At 43.9% G+C, this 15,445-nt stretch overlaps 2 protein-coding genes across 4 annotated transcripts; one reads left to right on the top strand and one right to left on the bottom strand.

The window, feature by feature from the left end:
• Positions 1 to 278: 278 nt before the first annotated feature.
• LOC119195705 (proline-rich protein 5-like) lies at positions 279 to 10,517 on the bottom strand. Of its 2 annotated transcripts, none has more exons than XM_037450860.2 (9): positions 10,273 to 10,517; positions 5,393 to 5,523; positions 4,493 to 4,573; positions 4,191 to 4,239; positions 3,923 to 3,980; positions 3,308 to 3,399; positions 2,533 to 2,670; positions 1,903 to 2,014; positions 279 to 726 (listed from the first exon to the last, which is right to left on the bottom strand). In XM_037450860.2, exons 2-9 carry the CDS (start codon positions 5,512 to 5,514, stop codon positions 377 to 379), a joined length of 1,002 nt encoding a protein of 333 aa, XP_037306757.2. In that variant the 5' UTR covers positions 5,515 to 5,523; positions 10,273 to 10,517; the 3' UTR covers positions 279 to 376. The 2 variants fall into 2 exon arrangements, with proteins under 2 accessions (XP_037306757.2, XP_037306756.2); XM_037450859.2 differs by having other exon boundaries at positions 5,393 to 5,526.
• Positions 10,518 to 14,190: 3,673 nt separating this feature from the next.
• c6h15orf40 (chromosome 6 C15orf40 homolog) lies at positions 14,191 to 15,279 on the top strand. 2 transcript variants are annotated; one of them, XM_037451080.2, is made up of 4 exons: positions 14,191 to 14,442; positions 14,615 to 14,747; positions 14,828 to 14,955; positions 15,044 to 15,279. In XM_037451080.2, the coding sequence occupies exons 1-4, from the start codon at positions 14,248 to 14,250 to the stop codon at positions 15,131 to 15,133; spliced, it is 546 nt and encodes a 181-aa protein (XP_037306977.2). In that variant the 5' UTR covers positions 14,191 to 14,247; the 3' UTR covers positions 15,134 to 15,279. The 2 variants fall into 2 exon arrangements, with proteins under 2 accessions (XP_037306977.2, XP_037306978.2); XM_037451081.2 differs by having other exon boundaries at positions 14,618 to 14,747.
• Positions 15,280 to 15,445: the final 166 nt, after the last annotated feature.

Genomic DNA, 15,445 nt, shown 5'->3' on the forward strand with positions numbered 1-15,445 from the left:
AGATGTTTAGATGTGACGTTTAAAGCTGATTTACTGCTCCTCCTGAGTATTCATATACCGAGGTAGTAGTACAAGTAGTATTAGTTGGAATCAAAGGAAAACACATTTCATAACGGATCAAATCAATCTTTATTAATCATTACAATCCTAAAAACAAATATTTACATGACGTGAAAAGAAGCCGCGGAGGTTCTGTCCACCGGGTCGTCCCTCATAAAACTGGTGCTCCCAGTACACGTCCTGACCCACAGCTTCTGCTCCTGCTGTTCACTTCCTGTTGGGTCACATCCTTCCTGTCCGGTGCCATGCTTTACTTCCTGCTTCCTTACGTCTTGCAGATTGTGGTCTTGTTGGCTCTTCCTCCCTCGTCCTCTCATCAGCTGTGAGGTACGCCGATGACTCCTTCCCTCGGAGACTCCACCATGTCCAGCTGTCCCGAGAAGGTCCTCGGACCCATCGGCTGCCCCCCCCCCAGGAACTCCCCGCCCCCCTCCTTCGTCCCAGCATGCATCCTTCCGGACGCCGACAGCAGGCGCACGTCGGAGTGTGCGCTGGCCACCGTGTGGCGCCGCACGCCGCCAGCCTTCTCCAGGTAGGCCTCGCCCTCCTGCTCCACCAGCGGGGCCAGCGACGAGGAGTCCGAGGAGGCGTGGTGCCGAGTGACGTTGATCTCCGGCTGGACGCCGTCGCCTGGCAACGACCCCGACGACCACAGGTGGCGAGACTCTGGAGGAGACAGGAAGACACGATAAGACTGAACTCGCGTCGTCCTACTCGTCTCCACTGAGGTCCAGGTAGGGTGCGCTTCATTCCTTGACCTCTCTCTGCAGATTAAAGACACCGTTGATGCTTTTATCTTCTAGACAAAGCGTCAATCCTCCCATAGACTGCTAATGGCGAGCTCAGGACGAGAGACAGGAGAGTTTATGATCATCATACTCCGCACTCTCCATGACCTTTAACCTCTCTAGAACAAGCCATTTTTAGGCACCTGGTCAATAAAGGGAAACGTGTGAGGTTGTAAATATCAGTTTTTAGACTAAAAGAAGATGCCACAAGTAAAACGTCTCTTTCTACACTAAGCATTGGGAGAGCCAATAGAATTGAGTCATTTCCATGAGATTGACGGCGCTCATAGCCAACCAGGGTCAGCAGAACCGAAGCTTCGAACAGCAACAGCTAAAAGACCTTTTATCCATGTGTTGTGTTTCTTTGGCTCTGATTGGCTGAGGGTTCACCTGACAGGTGAGATGTTTATCTGCTAAACCTGTGGTTTTAGATCAACACATTCACTATATGTGTTTTAAACGTTTTTGTTAAGATTTTTGATGCATTTTTCCTTTTACTAATGTATGTTCTAGATAAAAATGTCAAGAAATGTTTTGAATAACTGTAACACAATAAAAATGTGAGCCATTTAATCCAACATTTGGATTAGAAACAAAACCACATGACTTCTTATTTGTGTTTTACACTCTTTAACCTGAATGAGCTTTAAACTACGAGTGGAAAACTGTCCAATAGAAATACCCTTTTTTCCTCTGCTGTGTGTGTGTGTGTGTGTGTGTTGTAACGACTACAACACACACACACACACACACACACACACACACACACACACAGCAGCAGATTAAGCGGATCACCTCCCTGCTGACAGGACTTAAGCAGCGTATTACTATGGGGCCCCGACCTTGACCCCTGACCCCTGAGGCTACTATTGGGACTAATTATGTGCCTCTTAGTTTCCTCTTGAGTCAGAGTCATGTTAATTGCTGTCAGGCGCTGGCGTCTCCCACAGGCCCTGAATGCACCATCTGTGTGCACCTTTCTACTCTAACGAGTCATTTTAGCAACATCACAAAAGCTATTGAACGTGCTTTAGATGGATCAATGAGTTCTTACCCAGAAGGCTGCTGGGGGGCCGAAGACGGCCGAGGAACGGAGACACCGACACCTCCACCAGGACCTCCAGCTGGTGGGCCTCCACACTGGGAGCCCCGCACGGGTGGATGCCCTTAGGGAGGGTACAAGTACACGGAGAGGGTATTAGTACACAGAGAGGGCATTAGTACACGGAGAGGGCATTAGTACACAAAGAGAGCATTAGTACACAAAGAGAGCATTAGTACACAGAGAGGGTATTAGTACACAGAGAGGGTATTAGTACACAGAGAGGGTATTAGTACACAGAGAGGGTATTAGTACACAGAGAGAGCATTAGTACACAGAGAGGGTATTAGTACACAGAGAGGGTATTAGTACACAGAGAGGGTATTAGTACACGGAGAGGGCATTAGTACACAAAGAGAGCATTAGTACACAGAGAGGGTATTAGTACACAGAGAGGGTATTAGTACACAGAGAGGGCATTAGTACACAGAGAGGGTATTAGTACACGGAGATGGTATTAGTACACAGAGAGGGCATTAGTACACAGAGAGGGTATTAGTACATGGAGAGGGTATTAGTACAATCAGTATTAGTTACGTTTTTTGTGACATAACTACACTAAATTCAAATGACACTGTGTACCTGCAGCACCAGCAGCATCTGAGTGACAGCTGGAGGGACGGAGGCTGCAGTTCTCAACGTTTCCTCCAGCTGGAGCTTCAACAGCACCAAGTCTCTGAAGGCCAAAAGGGTCATCTGCCTCACTGTCAGCTCCTGACCCTAACACACACACACACACACACACACACACACACACACACACACACACACACACACACACACACACACACACACACACACACACACACACACACACACACACACACACACTCTAAGTAGATAATCCTGTGATCTCTCTGATCAAATGAGCCCACATTAGCTGGTGTCACGATCTTGGTAGATTGGAAATCAAGCCCCGCCCTCGCTGCTACTCCGTCAAGCTGTCAGGGCAGCGTTACCACGGAGACCACACGCTCACTAATTGCAGTTAACGTTACATAATAAATATGAACTGATCTATAATGCGTTTGACATGAAGGAAAAACACTATTAGAATCACATTCAGCAGCCAGTGTGGCCTCGAGGTGCTAAGGCTAGCTAACGGAGTGCTAACGTACTCTGCTAATGTTAGCTCCGCTACTGGACATCTTTAACCAGTGAGGAGAGTTTGTGGAGCGGAGCTACGCTGTGATTGGTCAGTCTGTCTTGGTGGGCGTGACTTAGCAAGGAGGTTCAGTTGCAGCTTTGTTTGAAGATCTGACTTCCTAGAGGTGGACAATCCGACAGGAAGCTCCAAGCTACGACACAGTGCTGCTTTGAGCTACATGCTAACAAGCTAATGATGGTGTGTGTGTACCTGGACCGGATAGAAGATGGCCTGCAGGGTCGGCAGGATCTCCGTGAAGAACCTATCCCACATATCCGCGAGGACCACAAGGACCTGGTCACCTGTGTGGGGGGGGGGGGGTACTGCCGGTTACCATGGAAACACAAGACGTAATCCCGCCAAGGAGAAAGCAATGTTGTTTAAAAGTCAAAGATAAAACAGACGGTTGTAATTTAAACTTTACAGCGCACTTTCCGACTCGTCTCTCCGGTAGTGGCTTAAAGCACCGACCAATTGCATTTGAGTTAAACCATCCCACATGACACCGCTCGACCAATCGAGTCTTTTCATTCCAGGGAGGACAATATCGTCTCAATACTGTAGACAGACGAGAGACGTAGCGGCTACAAATAATTTGCAGCTAACTCAATTCTCCCACTTACCAAAAAGGTGCTGGAGTGGACATATATATAATATATATATGTATGTATATACATATACATACATATATATTTGTGGTGCAATATGAATTATTAAACGCTCAGATAAAGTGCTAAAGCAGACATGCACTATTTATTGCTCTTATTCTGAAAGGCATGCTTGCTCATCCCGTTTGTTGGGATTCAACCTCAGAAACCATCTCACCAGAGTGAAGCAGGACCCGGTCTAGGACTTCAGAGAGACCTCGAGTCAGCAGCTGGTTCTGGAACACAATGGCAAATACATGAAGGTGGACCGAATAGTAGAAATATATATATACTATATATATACTACATATACTATATATATATATAAAAAACTGAAAGCATTTCAATATAGCATATGAAATCCTCATTTGCTGTGTTCAATAATGAGTGACAACAGGAAGGGGAGGATCCTCTGAGTGACAACAGGAAGTGGAGGGAGAGGGTACCTGGTAGTAATCAGTGATGAAGGAGCCCATCTCTGTCTTGAGGAGCCACCTTAAAGACACAAGAGATCAGTGACTTGAGCTGATTACTGAGGTACATGTTTTACTTTACTACATATTAGAGGTACATGTTGTATTGTACTACATATTAGAGGTACATGTTGTACTGTACTACATATTAGAGGTACATGTTGTACTGTACTACATCTTAGTTGCATCTTGCACTTTGTACTGTACTACATATTAGGCGTACATGTTGTACTTTGTACTCATTAGCATAAGTAGAATAAGTAGGAAGAAGTCACCTGATGCTCTCGTTAAGAGTGTAGAGCTCGTTAGTCTGCAGCTCTCCACCCTGGAACACCTTGATCACAGCTGACTGCACACTGAGGGCACACACAGGAGGTCAGAGGTCGCAGCATCACATGACAGTTCACACACCTGAGAGGAGAGAACATCATTGGAAGAAACCAGAGGGATTCTTCACACACACAGTGTGTGTGTGTGTGTGTGTGTGTGTGTGTGTGTGTGTGTGTGTGTGGTCCTGACTGCCACCTCCACTTCCTGTTGAACATCCTGAAGAGCAAACAGGCCACGGTTTCCTGCTGCTGAACGAGAGTCTGAATCCTTCATGTTCCAATGACAACGTAGAGCAACACAACACAGAGCTGCACACGTGAAGCAGCTTCATGGAAACAAACACAAAGAACCGCCAAGCAACGTATTGGCTTCTCCGTCATTTCCTTTGTCTGCATCTTTACATCTCCTCTTCTAAACTTCTAAATCAAATGTTCTGCACAAAGCAGCACTTATTCAATTCAATTATTCAAAGCCTACAATCACAGATCAGCCTCAGAGAGCTTTACAGTCTGCACACATGTGACGTGTCCCCAAACCGTCACATGGACACAGGAACAATGGGGGGGGCAAAGGGGACAAAGCTCAGTGAGAGACAGGAGGAGGATGGACAGATGGCAGGAACAACACCTTTATCACTCGTTAGTGCTCATAACCCCCCCCCCCCCACACACACACACACACACACACAATGATGTGTAAGTTTCCTCCAGTTAAATCCTTTTAAAAGATGAATGCAGAAATGTCGTAGTTACATTGTAATGAATGAATATTTGCTGATATCAGCTCTGAGGGGGATTCTGGGAACTGAAGATGCTTCACTAAAGCAACGGAGAAGGTCAGCTGACCTGTTCCACACGCTGGCGTTGGAGATCTGCATCGACGGAGAACTGGCGTGGAACCGGGCGAGGTCCGACAGAACTGGAGAACTCATGAACCGAGGCCTGGGCCGCCGAAAAGATCCCATCATGCACCCTGGCTGCTGAGGAGAGAAGGTGTCATTACATCGTAAGTGTTCCTTCTTTCATCAGCTCGAGTGACATGGAAACGTTTCACAGGAAAGACATGGAAGGCGTTATGAGTCACAATGATTGTCATCACGATGGAGACAGACCGGCAGGTGGAGGCCTCGCTGCAGCTTCTACTTCCTGTTGTTGAATCATTCAGAAACAGGAACGTGGTCTTCCTCTGAACCACTTCCTGTTTATTCATAGACGACGTCTGAAAGTCCATCTGAACTTTGTTGTCTGACATAAATTTAAACAGAGGGTGAAATAAGTATTGAACACGTCACCTTTTTTCTCAGTAAATATATTTCTATTGACATGTTGGTAATACACACACAAAGAAACCAAAACAAAGAAGTTAGTAATTACACATAACTTTATTTCTGAACTTCTTTGTGTGTGTATTACCAACATGTCAATAGCTCCTCCTTAGAAATATATTTACTGAGAAAAATGGTGACGTGTTCAATACTTATTTCACCCTCTGTATGTTCTGTAAAACCATTAAACCACCATAAACAATTTAATTTAGTGACACGTGTGTTGAAGCATTTACGCATCAAGGCTCAAAGGCTCTGATCTGGAGTCAGTTGTGATCACAGAGCGACGGAGAGGCTTCCTTGTGGTTTCCATGGCAGGAAGCACATTGATTCAACACAAATTGCATGTTGCAGCTAAAGGAAATATCCCTTTCATTAAAACGTCTGGGTTTGGAACTCTGTTGGTGAAGCAGGTCGGGTTTATTTTGAAGGGGATTTTTATCTGTGCTGCAATAAACTAGAATCACAGATCCGCCCGAGATTGGTCCAACTGCACACCAATCGATCTGTGAAGACTGAAGTCCTTTTTACAACCAATGGACTAAGTGGCCATTATGGAAGGAGGAGGAAGTACAGATGCTGTTTACCTGTCAATCTGTCAATCAGGGTTAGGCTCCGCCCCTAAAGCTTCCCCTCTTCATGGTCTGTTTGACTCTACATGGACCATCATTCACTAAATGAACATCATGCTGCACTGAAGAAGACTTGAAACTAGAGACTGAGACCATAAACTCATGTTTACAATGTTTACTGAGGGAATAAATCAAGAGAGAAGTGGAGTCATTTCCTCATAGACGTCTATGGGAGCAGAGGAGTCGCCCCCTGCTGGTCACTACACAGAAGTAGTCATTTCCTCATAGACGTCTATGGGAGCAGAGGAGTCGCCCCCTGCTGGTCACTACACAGAAGTAGAGTCATTTCCTCATAGACGTCTATGGGAGCAGAGGAGTCGCCCCCTGCTGGTCACTACACAGAAGTAGTCATTTCCTCATAGACGTCTATGGGAGCAGAGGAGTCGCCCCCTGCTGGTCACTACACAGAAGTAGAGTCATTTCCTCATAGACGTCTATGGGAGCAGAGGAGTCGCCCCCTGCTGGTCACTACACAGAAGTAGAGTCATTTCCTCATAGACGTCTATGGGAGCAGAGGAGTCGCCCCCTGCTGGTCACTACACAGAAGTAGAGTCATTTCCTCATAGACGTCTATGGGAGCAGAGGAGTCGCCCCCTGCTGGTCACTACACAGAAGTAGAGTCATTTCCTCATAGACGTCTATGGGAGCAGAGGAGTCGCCCCCTGCTGGTCACTACACAGAAGTAGAGTCATTTCCTCATAGACGTCTATGGGAGCAGAGGAGTCGCCCCCTGCTGGTCACTACACAGAAGTAGAGTCATTTCCTCATAGACGTCTATGGGAGCAGAGGAGTCGGATACATATCTACATAGACCACAAAAGGTTAGAACGCTGTAAAGTAGTTTAGTTTATCTCTTCCTGCAGAGCCTGAAAATATCAGAATCAGCTCCTCGTGTTGAGGCTTTTATTTCTCTCCCCTCTCTGTCGGCTCCAAAGCCCCCCCCCCCCTCCCCCCACCACGGGACGCCCAGGTGGCTGATGGGAATTCACGGCCCTCTGTGAGTCCCACAGTCCCTCTGCGTACCGTCTCCCCTGTTCTCGGCCAATGGGAGGTCGTGAACACAAACATACCATTGTTTACCCGGCCGAGTTCTGACAAAAGCCGGCTCATCTCTCGCTCTGTGAAGCGAGGAGACAAGGAGGAAAGGAGGAAAGGAGGAAAGGAGGAAAGGAGGCGAGGAGTTAGAGAGCTCTCACATACTTCAGGGCGTCTCAGTTTGAGAAAAAGAGATGAACCAACAACTGTCTCACCTCCTGATCTGTGGGCGCTAGGCGTCACCGCATGAGTAACTGTAACAACGTAACCATGGTGACCCATCTGGTAGACTGTCAAAAGACAGTCATCAAAAGAAAAAAGGTCAAACCCCCACCTGCCTCACCCTCCGTCACGTCCTCCTCTATCGACACATCCATCAGGTCAAACCTGCTCTCATATCTGTGATGAAGAGGCTACAGCTGGGAAGCTTAGCTTAGCACAAACACTGGAAACGAAGGGAAGCTGCTAGCCTCAAGTAACAAGCTAGCAGCTCCTCGTCACATCGCATCTGGTGTGTGAAACCTTCCTAAACTATGACAGGTTATTTTAAGCTTAGTTTATATTGGGCTTAGTTTATTTCAAGCTTAGTTTATATTGGGCTTAGTTTATATTGGGCTTAGTTTATATTAAGCTTTATTTTACCCAAAACACTAGTTACATTTTGGAGGATTTTCAAAATATTGAGAATCTGGTTTTAGATGTAGAAACAGGAAGTTTTAAAGTTTCCAAGATGGTCATCTTTTATTGTTTTAAAACACTGTTAATACTTACAGATTGTTTCAATGTAATAAAAGTAGTTTATGAACAGAAATTTGAAAGTGAACAAAATGATCAGATAAAACTAGATCAACCAGTAACGTTTCTATGAAATGGTCAAACTTGATTATGAATTCTTAATAAGAATTCCCTCAAGGTTTTCCTGATATATAACATTTAAATATTTAAAAACAGAACTACCATTATAACAGCCCCCCCCCATATCTGAAATAGTGTGCAATTTAAAAGAAAAATCTAATTAAATTTTTCATTCATATTATTTTTCACATCGAAAATACGTAAGAATAAAGTTGTGTGATTGAGTTCTTCACAAAATATGTTTGTGTTTGTGTGTCAGTGTGTGTGTGTGTGTGTTAGCATGTAAGCGTTAGCATGAGGGCTAATCCTGAAACACGAGAGACTAATGCAATTATTCTGATCTGGAATCATTTCCTGTGAAAAACAACTGTATTAAAAGAAGAATGCTTGGTCTCACAATGATGACATCATAGCATAGACAGGTGATGTCATGCTGAGAGTCTGTGTGTGCGTGTCGTTTTTCTCATGTAATCCAGGTAACACATCAGTTAAGTCACAGGTGAAAACTTAGCATTTACTCATCTTACATTTACGAAATTAGAAGTACTTGTAACTTACTTGACTATTTTCTTTCTACTTAATCTTTTTTACATCTCAGAAATGAGTAATATTATGAATAACTTTAATAATGTTAATGTATTAGTTTGAACGTTGATGTTGTTGATTACTAGTAATAATGTTAATTTATTTATAATACTGTTGACATATTAGGACTAACTTTAATAGTGTAAGATGTGTTTTTAAAACTTGAACCACATTTTCCTGAGTATTAATATTGTTTTAGGGGGAACATTTCTATTGCAGGACATTTACTGTAAGTACATTTTCCCTGTAAGTCCATTTACAAGATTTTACATAAACCTCATGTGAGACGTCAACAAAAACTAATCCCCTAAGAGTCTCTTTTTAAGAGCTAATCCCACTGTGGACCAATAACAGAATCAAAAGGCACGTCAGGCTGTTGACAAGAACTAAACACCATTAAGTCTATGAAGTAAAATCTAGATGGCTTTAGGTCTACAAACTGTAGACCCCTCTAACGAAAAAGTCCAAGTCGACTCTTGTGGGAATACATAAAAGAAGTTAACAATGTGTAGTTTCAAACAAGGACTTTAAATTGTAGACTAAAGCAGTCCTTCTACCAAGACCATGTGATGCATGTATAACAAAGTTAGAATCTTAATCTTGTTTTCTACAGACCCTAGCCCATTTTTACTGTTTACAATGTCTAGACCACCTGTAGATCTACTTACAGTCTCTAGACCCCTATAGGTCTGTTTAGTCTCTAGACCACCTGTAGATCTACTTACAGTCTCTAGACCCCTATAGGTCTGTTTAGTCTCTAGACCACCTGTAGATCTACTTACAGTCTCTAGATCCCCTATAGGCCTGCTTAGTCTCTAGACCACCTGTAGATCTACTTACAGTCTCTAGACCCCTATAGGTCTGTTTAGTCTCTAGACCACCTGTAGATCTACTTACAGTCTCTAGCCCCCTATAGGTCTGTTTAGTCTTTAGACCACCTGTAGATCTACTTACAGTCTATAGCCCCCTATAGGTCTGTTTAGTCTTTAGACCACCTGTACATCTACTTACAGTCTGTAGACCCCTATAGGTCTGTTTAGTCTTTAGACCACCTGTACATCTACTTTCTAGACCACTTGTAAAGAGTCCAGGTGTTGTGTCCCGTACTTGTGGGTCCATTTGCAAGAACTACGTCCACACTGTGTCAAATCAAATTGTCCCTTATTTCTGCCCAATGAAAGTTTGCACCTGGTTTTATAGCCATTTTGCGTTTGTCCAATTAAATGACGTCACGAGCCGACACCAGCTCCTCGCTCTTCGACGTCACGTGGACGGGTTGTGAACCAGAACTCACCTCCGCAGAACGCTTCGGGTCCCGGATCAGTAGCGAAGTCCTCTCATACCCAAACGTGCAGAAACGCAGCTCAACGCCGGATGCAGCTCCCCATCCTCGGCTCCCGTTGTGCCCTCAGGGCCTCCGGTTGATTACCGGAAACCACAATCAACCGGTGTGCTGTGAGCGGACCGAGAGAAGCGGACTACTTCTCCTCGGACTCTCCTCGACAACTCTCGAACTCTAAGTGGCACCGTTCAACAGGCTGGAGGCTGCGGCTAACAAGCTAACGGGGCTAACCAGATCCGTTTCCTGTTACGACCTTCAAAGTAAAGGTTACTTATTGTAAGTCGCTTTGGATAAAAGCGACAGACAAATTCAAATGTCATATTTAAGTCGAGCGTTTATTATGGAGGAGGCTTTTTTGATGTTGTATTTGAGTAATTTAGTATTTATACGCTACAGCATTATGAGTAATACCACACAGTAGCAATACTCCTGTCACAGTAAGTATATCTACCATCAAATATTTGTTTAGTCCCAACATCGACAGTTTATACTTGTAGACTGTAGACTGTACTATTATTATTCATGTTATTCACATGATTACTAATAAATTAACATTATTGTCCTTCTCCTCTCCTCCTCTTTCCCAGATATTACGTCCACTGGTACTTAACAGATCATATTTGTATTCATATTAACATTATTTAAAGAAGTTTTTTTTTTATCAATCAACCTGATTATTCTTGATAATCATTTTGTCTATGAAATGTCCAAAAGTAGAAAAACATCAAATATTATTTTTTGCCAAATGCCCCAAATTTCTGTACTTTAAACCTGATCTGGGTTCAACCCTCAAGGGACATGGTGGCTCTTCCTAAATCCTTTTTTAGTTTTGGGTAACTGACATTTATAAAAAATCATAATGGGATATTGCCCCAGAGACGGATTGGTGCATCTTGGAGGATCAACCATGCTATTCATCCTTCCTGCATTGGTAAAGGCACAAGTGAGTTGAATTTGAATGTAACAGAGAATTGGAGGGTGGATGCACTAAAAAGGGTAAACAAAGACTGTCAGTTTAAGGTTGTCCACAGGATGCCCTGAAGTAGACAAACATGTGATTGTCTTGAAAAATGCCCTCAGAGGCTGTAATAAGTTTCATGTCAGTGTGACCACTGAATGAGACACATCTGCTCATCTTTACTGACTCATCCGGCCTTCTCTCCAGTCAAAAAGGTGGAACCCTGCATTAGCATGCTAATAGGCTATGTAGCATGGCTAATAAGTGCTAAAAGCAAAGCAATTAACATCAAATTTAGTCAATTCATCATTCAAAAGATTCTTCATCATTCTTGACAATGCCATCATAACTCAAGTGACCACGCCTTGTGTTTCTGCATAACCCCTAGGGTTCACTTCTCTGAAACAACCAGTGGGGACAATGCCCCCACTACTACCTCCGCGGTAGTGCGCTCAAGACTTGGCGGGTGGGATTTGAACCCACTGGCGGTGCGCACAGAGGCTTTTGGCACCTTGCACTCACCCCTACACTACCAGTCCTGGTCACATTTTGGCAACTTTGATTCTCCTATTTAACCTTGAGACTGCTACTCAAACCTCAAAACTCATTCAAAGCAGAAGTGATGTCTGCATGAAGGGGCGTGAACCCACAACCTCAGACAGCAGGTTGGAGCCTGCAGCCCTTCAGTTGTTCCCTTGTGCTATTCAAGCACATGCCTCATTGTGTCCGTTTCTCATATTAGACCTTGGGATTCAAACCTCAAAACAAACCTCAAAGTTTACAGTTTGAAGCCCTGACTGCAACCAAACCCTCCTTCTGAGAGAGCAGGTTTGAACTGAGAACTGACTAAATATGCTATTTCTACACTTGTCTGCTGGAATTGGCTGAACAAAAATAAAAATCCATGTGAAAAAAATACTTCTCACCATTCTCAGGTCAAATATTTATGCAATTAAAATGCGATTACTTTTGATTAATTAATTACAAAGCCTCTAATTAATTAGATTATTATTTTTAATCGAGTCCCGGCCCTAATTATTTTGTCCAAAACCCTCAGATATTTAATTTAAACAACCCATTCTCACTCTCACACTCATTTATTATATTCATATTATTATTTATTACTGAAACAACTGGTTAATGATTCGAGAAAAAAATATATTTGCAGAAGTACTGAAACAAGATAATTAAACAGTTTACTGCCAAAAAGTGTTATTTTATTTTGAAGGTACATGTCCGTTGTCCGGTACAGGTGTCATTGCAGCTTGATGCAGCATCCGGCCTCTCAGAAGATGATCAGTTCAAAAAGCTTCAGCCCAAGAATATCCACGTATATTTATAAATATTCATTCATTCATAAATACTTATGAATATTCATGAGGAAATAAACAGAAGACGTTACACAAAGAAAAACAAAATATCAATAAATAACTATTTACATTACATCAAGCAATTTAAGTTCTACTTTCTGAGGTAAATAGTACCACAATATTTTACTTACTGCAGTAAAAGTACCATACTGAAGAAAAGTACACAGAAAATACACATGAGCTACAACACTACGTATATATATATATATATATATATATATATATATATATATATATGGAGCTCATTGTAATGACGTCAGAATTCTGCTGCTTGGACCTTTTTCTGTGTTTTGAAAAAGAGAAAAAGTTATTATGGGAAAGAAAAGTCTGCTGATTCACGATCAGCTGATGTGACCAGAATAAAAAAATAAAAAAATCACTGTAAAATTACAAAGTATAAAGTGCAGAGTACAAAGGATATGTAAAAAGAAAAGAGAATACAGTTTAAAGAATAAAGTTCGTGTGGAAATGATGTGTAAAAGATGCATTCATTAATTGTTCAATATTAATAATAAGACTGAAACGTGTGTGTTCCACCACACAAGAACAGATGCTGTCTGAAGGGTGGAGACATTTACATTTCATTACTGTTCTGTATTGCTACTACACACACATTAATAGGCTTTCTATCATTATAACGTGCTTGAGATGGTGTAATGGCCTTCCATAAGGATATGGGCTTGATCTTATGGCTTTTGGAAGAGAGTTTTCTGACTGAACACAAGCACGCTTTGGTTTGGAGGGTTAAGGGTTAAGGGTTAAGGGTTAAGGGTTAAGGGTTAAGGGTTAGGTGCAGTAATCTAAACATGAAATGTATCCTGAAGCTCCAGATCACAAGGTCTCAGTGAAGGTAGAAGAACAGGAGACGGATTCCTGCAGCAGCTCAGTGGTGACAACTTTATTTAGATATACGAGCAGGCTCCGCCCACTAAAGGACACGCCACAGGCCGCTAATCACAGAGTCACTCACACACACACACACACACACACTCACTCACACACTCACACACACGCACACACACACACACACACACGCACGCACACACACACACTCACTGTGAGGGGGTGAGGGGGGAAGGGGGGGCTGCGGTCTTCCTGAAGTCCACAACCATCTCCACTGTCTTCAGGGCGTTGAGCTCCAGGTTGTTGTGGCTGCACCACGTCACCAGGTGGTCAGACTCCCACCTGCAGGCGGACTCGTCCCCACCAGAGATCAGTCCAATGAGGGTGGTGTCATCTGCAAACTACACAGTGTACAGAGAGCTTTAATGAAGCTTCACCCACACGGAAAGAAAACAACAGACAAACAAAAGAGCTGAGTGAAGGTCAGTCTGCACACTGTAATGTACATAGATGTTATAATAATATAACGCGTTGATTCAAAGAATAATAAGGACAACAACATATTATTAAAAGGTAACAAAAATAAGAAACAATAATGTTCAGAATGAATGGGTTATTTCTACGTAATGTTAAAAGTGAAAATTGTGGATTTTACGTTGAAAAACAGCGGAAGCTTTTACTGTGAAAAGCGGAAATCACCAGTTTACACTGCCATCATTTCCGCTCCCTGGCGCTGAGCTAGCAGGCAGCAGGCCGATGTCTGCTCGCTCCCGTTTCATTATAAATGGTTTATTTTCTAACGTTAAATCTCCGCCGTCGTTGAGCGGGGTGTGTGACGTCATCCCGGTGGTCTGCCGGTGGAGGCGGATTCTTCTCCCCGGTGCTCACCGGCTAACGAGCAGCTCCGCACGCGCACAGATGCCCTCAAAACACAAAGCGGGTTGTAAGAAGGTAAGAAGGTTCCTTTAAGAGGCCGAGGACATTTAGAATATACATTTAGAATATATATATATGTATATATATAAAATATATGTGGCACATGTGTAGAAATAGCCCTTTACAGGTGAAACTGATGAAGTAACGTCATCATAACAAAGATGTCTGATGCTCCTCCTCTCTCCAGCAGAGAGGGGCAGGGGGCGTGGAAGTGGGCGGGGCAGAGGGTGGAGCTTCCTGTCCGGTGTCCCGGGACAAGCGAGGCTCCGTCACCATCGCGGTGCGCGCCAAGCCCGCCTCCAAGCACAGCGGGGTCACAGGTCAACGGCGCTCCACCTGCATTACTCCACGGTGTCACGTGACCACCTGAGGGTCACCTCTTCTTCTTCTGCTCTTCCAGACGTCTCGGCGGAGGCGGTTGGCGTCGCCATCGCGGCGCCTCCAACGGACGGCGAGGCCAACGCCGAGCTGATCCGCTTCCTGGCCGAGGTCCTCCACCTGAAGAAGAGCCACGTGTCTCTGGACAAGGTGTGCTTTGAGTTGAACACCACCTGCTGCGCCTCCTCCGTCCTCACTCCCAAATGTTAACGATGCTGCTCCTCCTGTGACCCGGCAGGGCTCCAGGTCCAGAGACAAAGTGATCCGCCTGGACTCCCCTCTGAGTCCGGAGGAGGTGCTGAAGAAGCTCAGAGAGGCTGCAGGCTGACGAGAGGAGCTTCATCTCCCAAATGTTGGAATGCCTGAACCATCACCATGGAAACGCACCGGTCCACCAACCAGGGAGCAGTAAACACGTTATGAACTCGTTTTTTTCCCTATGAGCACAAATAAAAATAAATACACTGCAGTGCATCTCACTTCCGAGGGTTTTATTGATGACTTAAGTATAGAAACATGGAAGTTTATCCAGTGCTCTTCAGGTGTGGTCTTTTTATAGATTATCTTCTTAGATCCAAGTCTTGTTTGTGTATGAACATTCATTGTAGAAAGATATTTAGAACTAGAAAATGCGTTGGAA

The sequence above is a fragment of the Pungitius pungitius genome, chromosome 6, assembly GCF_949316345.1.
Source record: "Pungitius pungitius chromosome 6, fPunPun2.1, whole genome shotgun sequence".
NCBI classification, from domain to species: domain Eukaryota; kingdom Metazoa; phylum Chordata; class Actinopteri; order Perciformes; family Gasterosteidae; genus Pungitius; species Pungitius pungitius.

Excerpts from the sequence above, each read along its gene's own strand:
- c6h15orf40 (XM_037451080.2), top strand. The coding sequence starts at position 14,248 with ATGTCTGCTCGCTCCCGTTTCATTATAAATGGTTTATTTTCTAACGTT. Across the intron at positions 14,443-14,614 it reads ACAAAGCGGGTTGTAAGAAG|CAGAGAGGGGCAGGGGGCGT; the intron begins GTAAGAAGGTTC and ends TCCTCTCTCCAG. Across the intron at positions 14,748-14,827 it reads CAAGCACAGCGGGGTCACAG|ACGTCTCGGCGGAGGCGGTT; the intron begins GTCAACGGCGCT and ends CTGCTCTTCCAG.
- LOC119195705 (XM_037450860.2), bottom strand. The coding sequence starts at position 5,514 with ATGATGGGATCTTTTCGGCGGCCCAGGCCTCGGTTCATGAGTTCTCCA. Across the intron at positions 4,240-4,492 it reads ACTCTTAACGAGAGCATCAG|GTGGCTCCTCAAGACAGAGA; the intron begins GTGACTTCTTCC and ends TGTGTCTTTAAG. Across the intron at positions 3,981-4,190 it reads TCATCACTGATTACTACCAG|AACCAGCTGCTGACTCGAGG; the intron begins GTACCCTCTCCC and ends ATTGTGTTCCAG.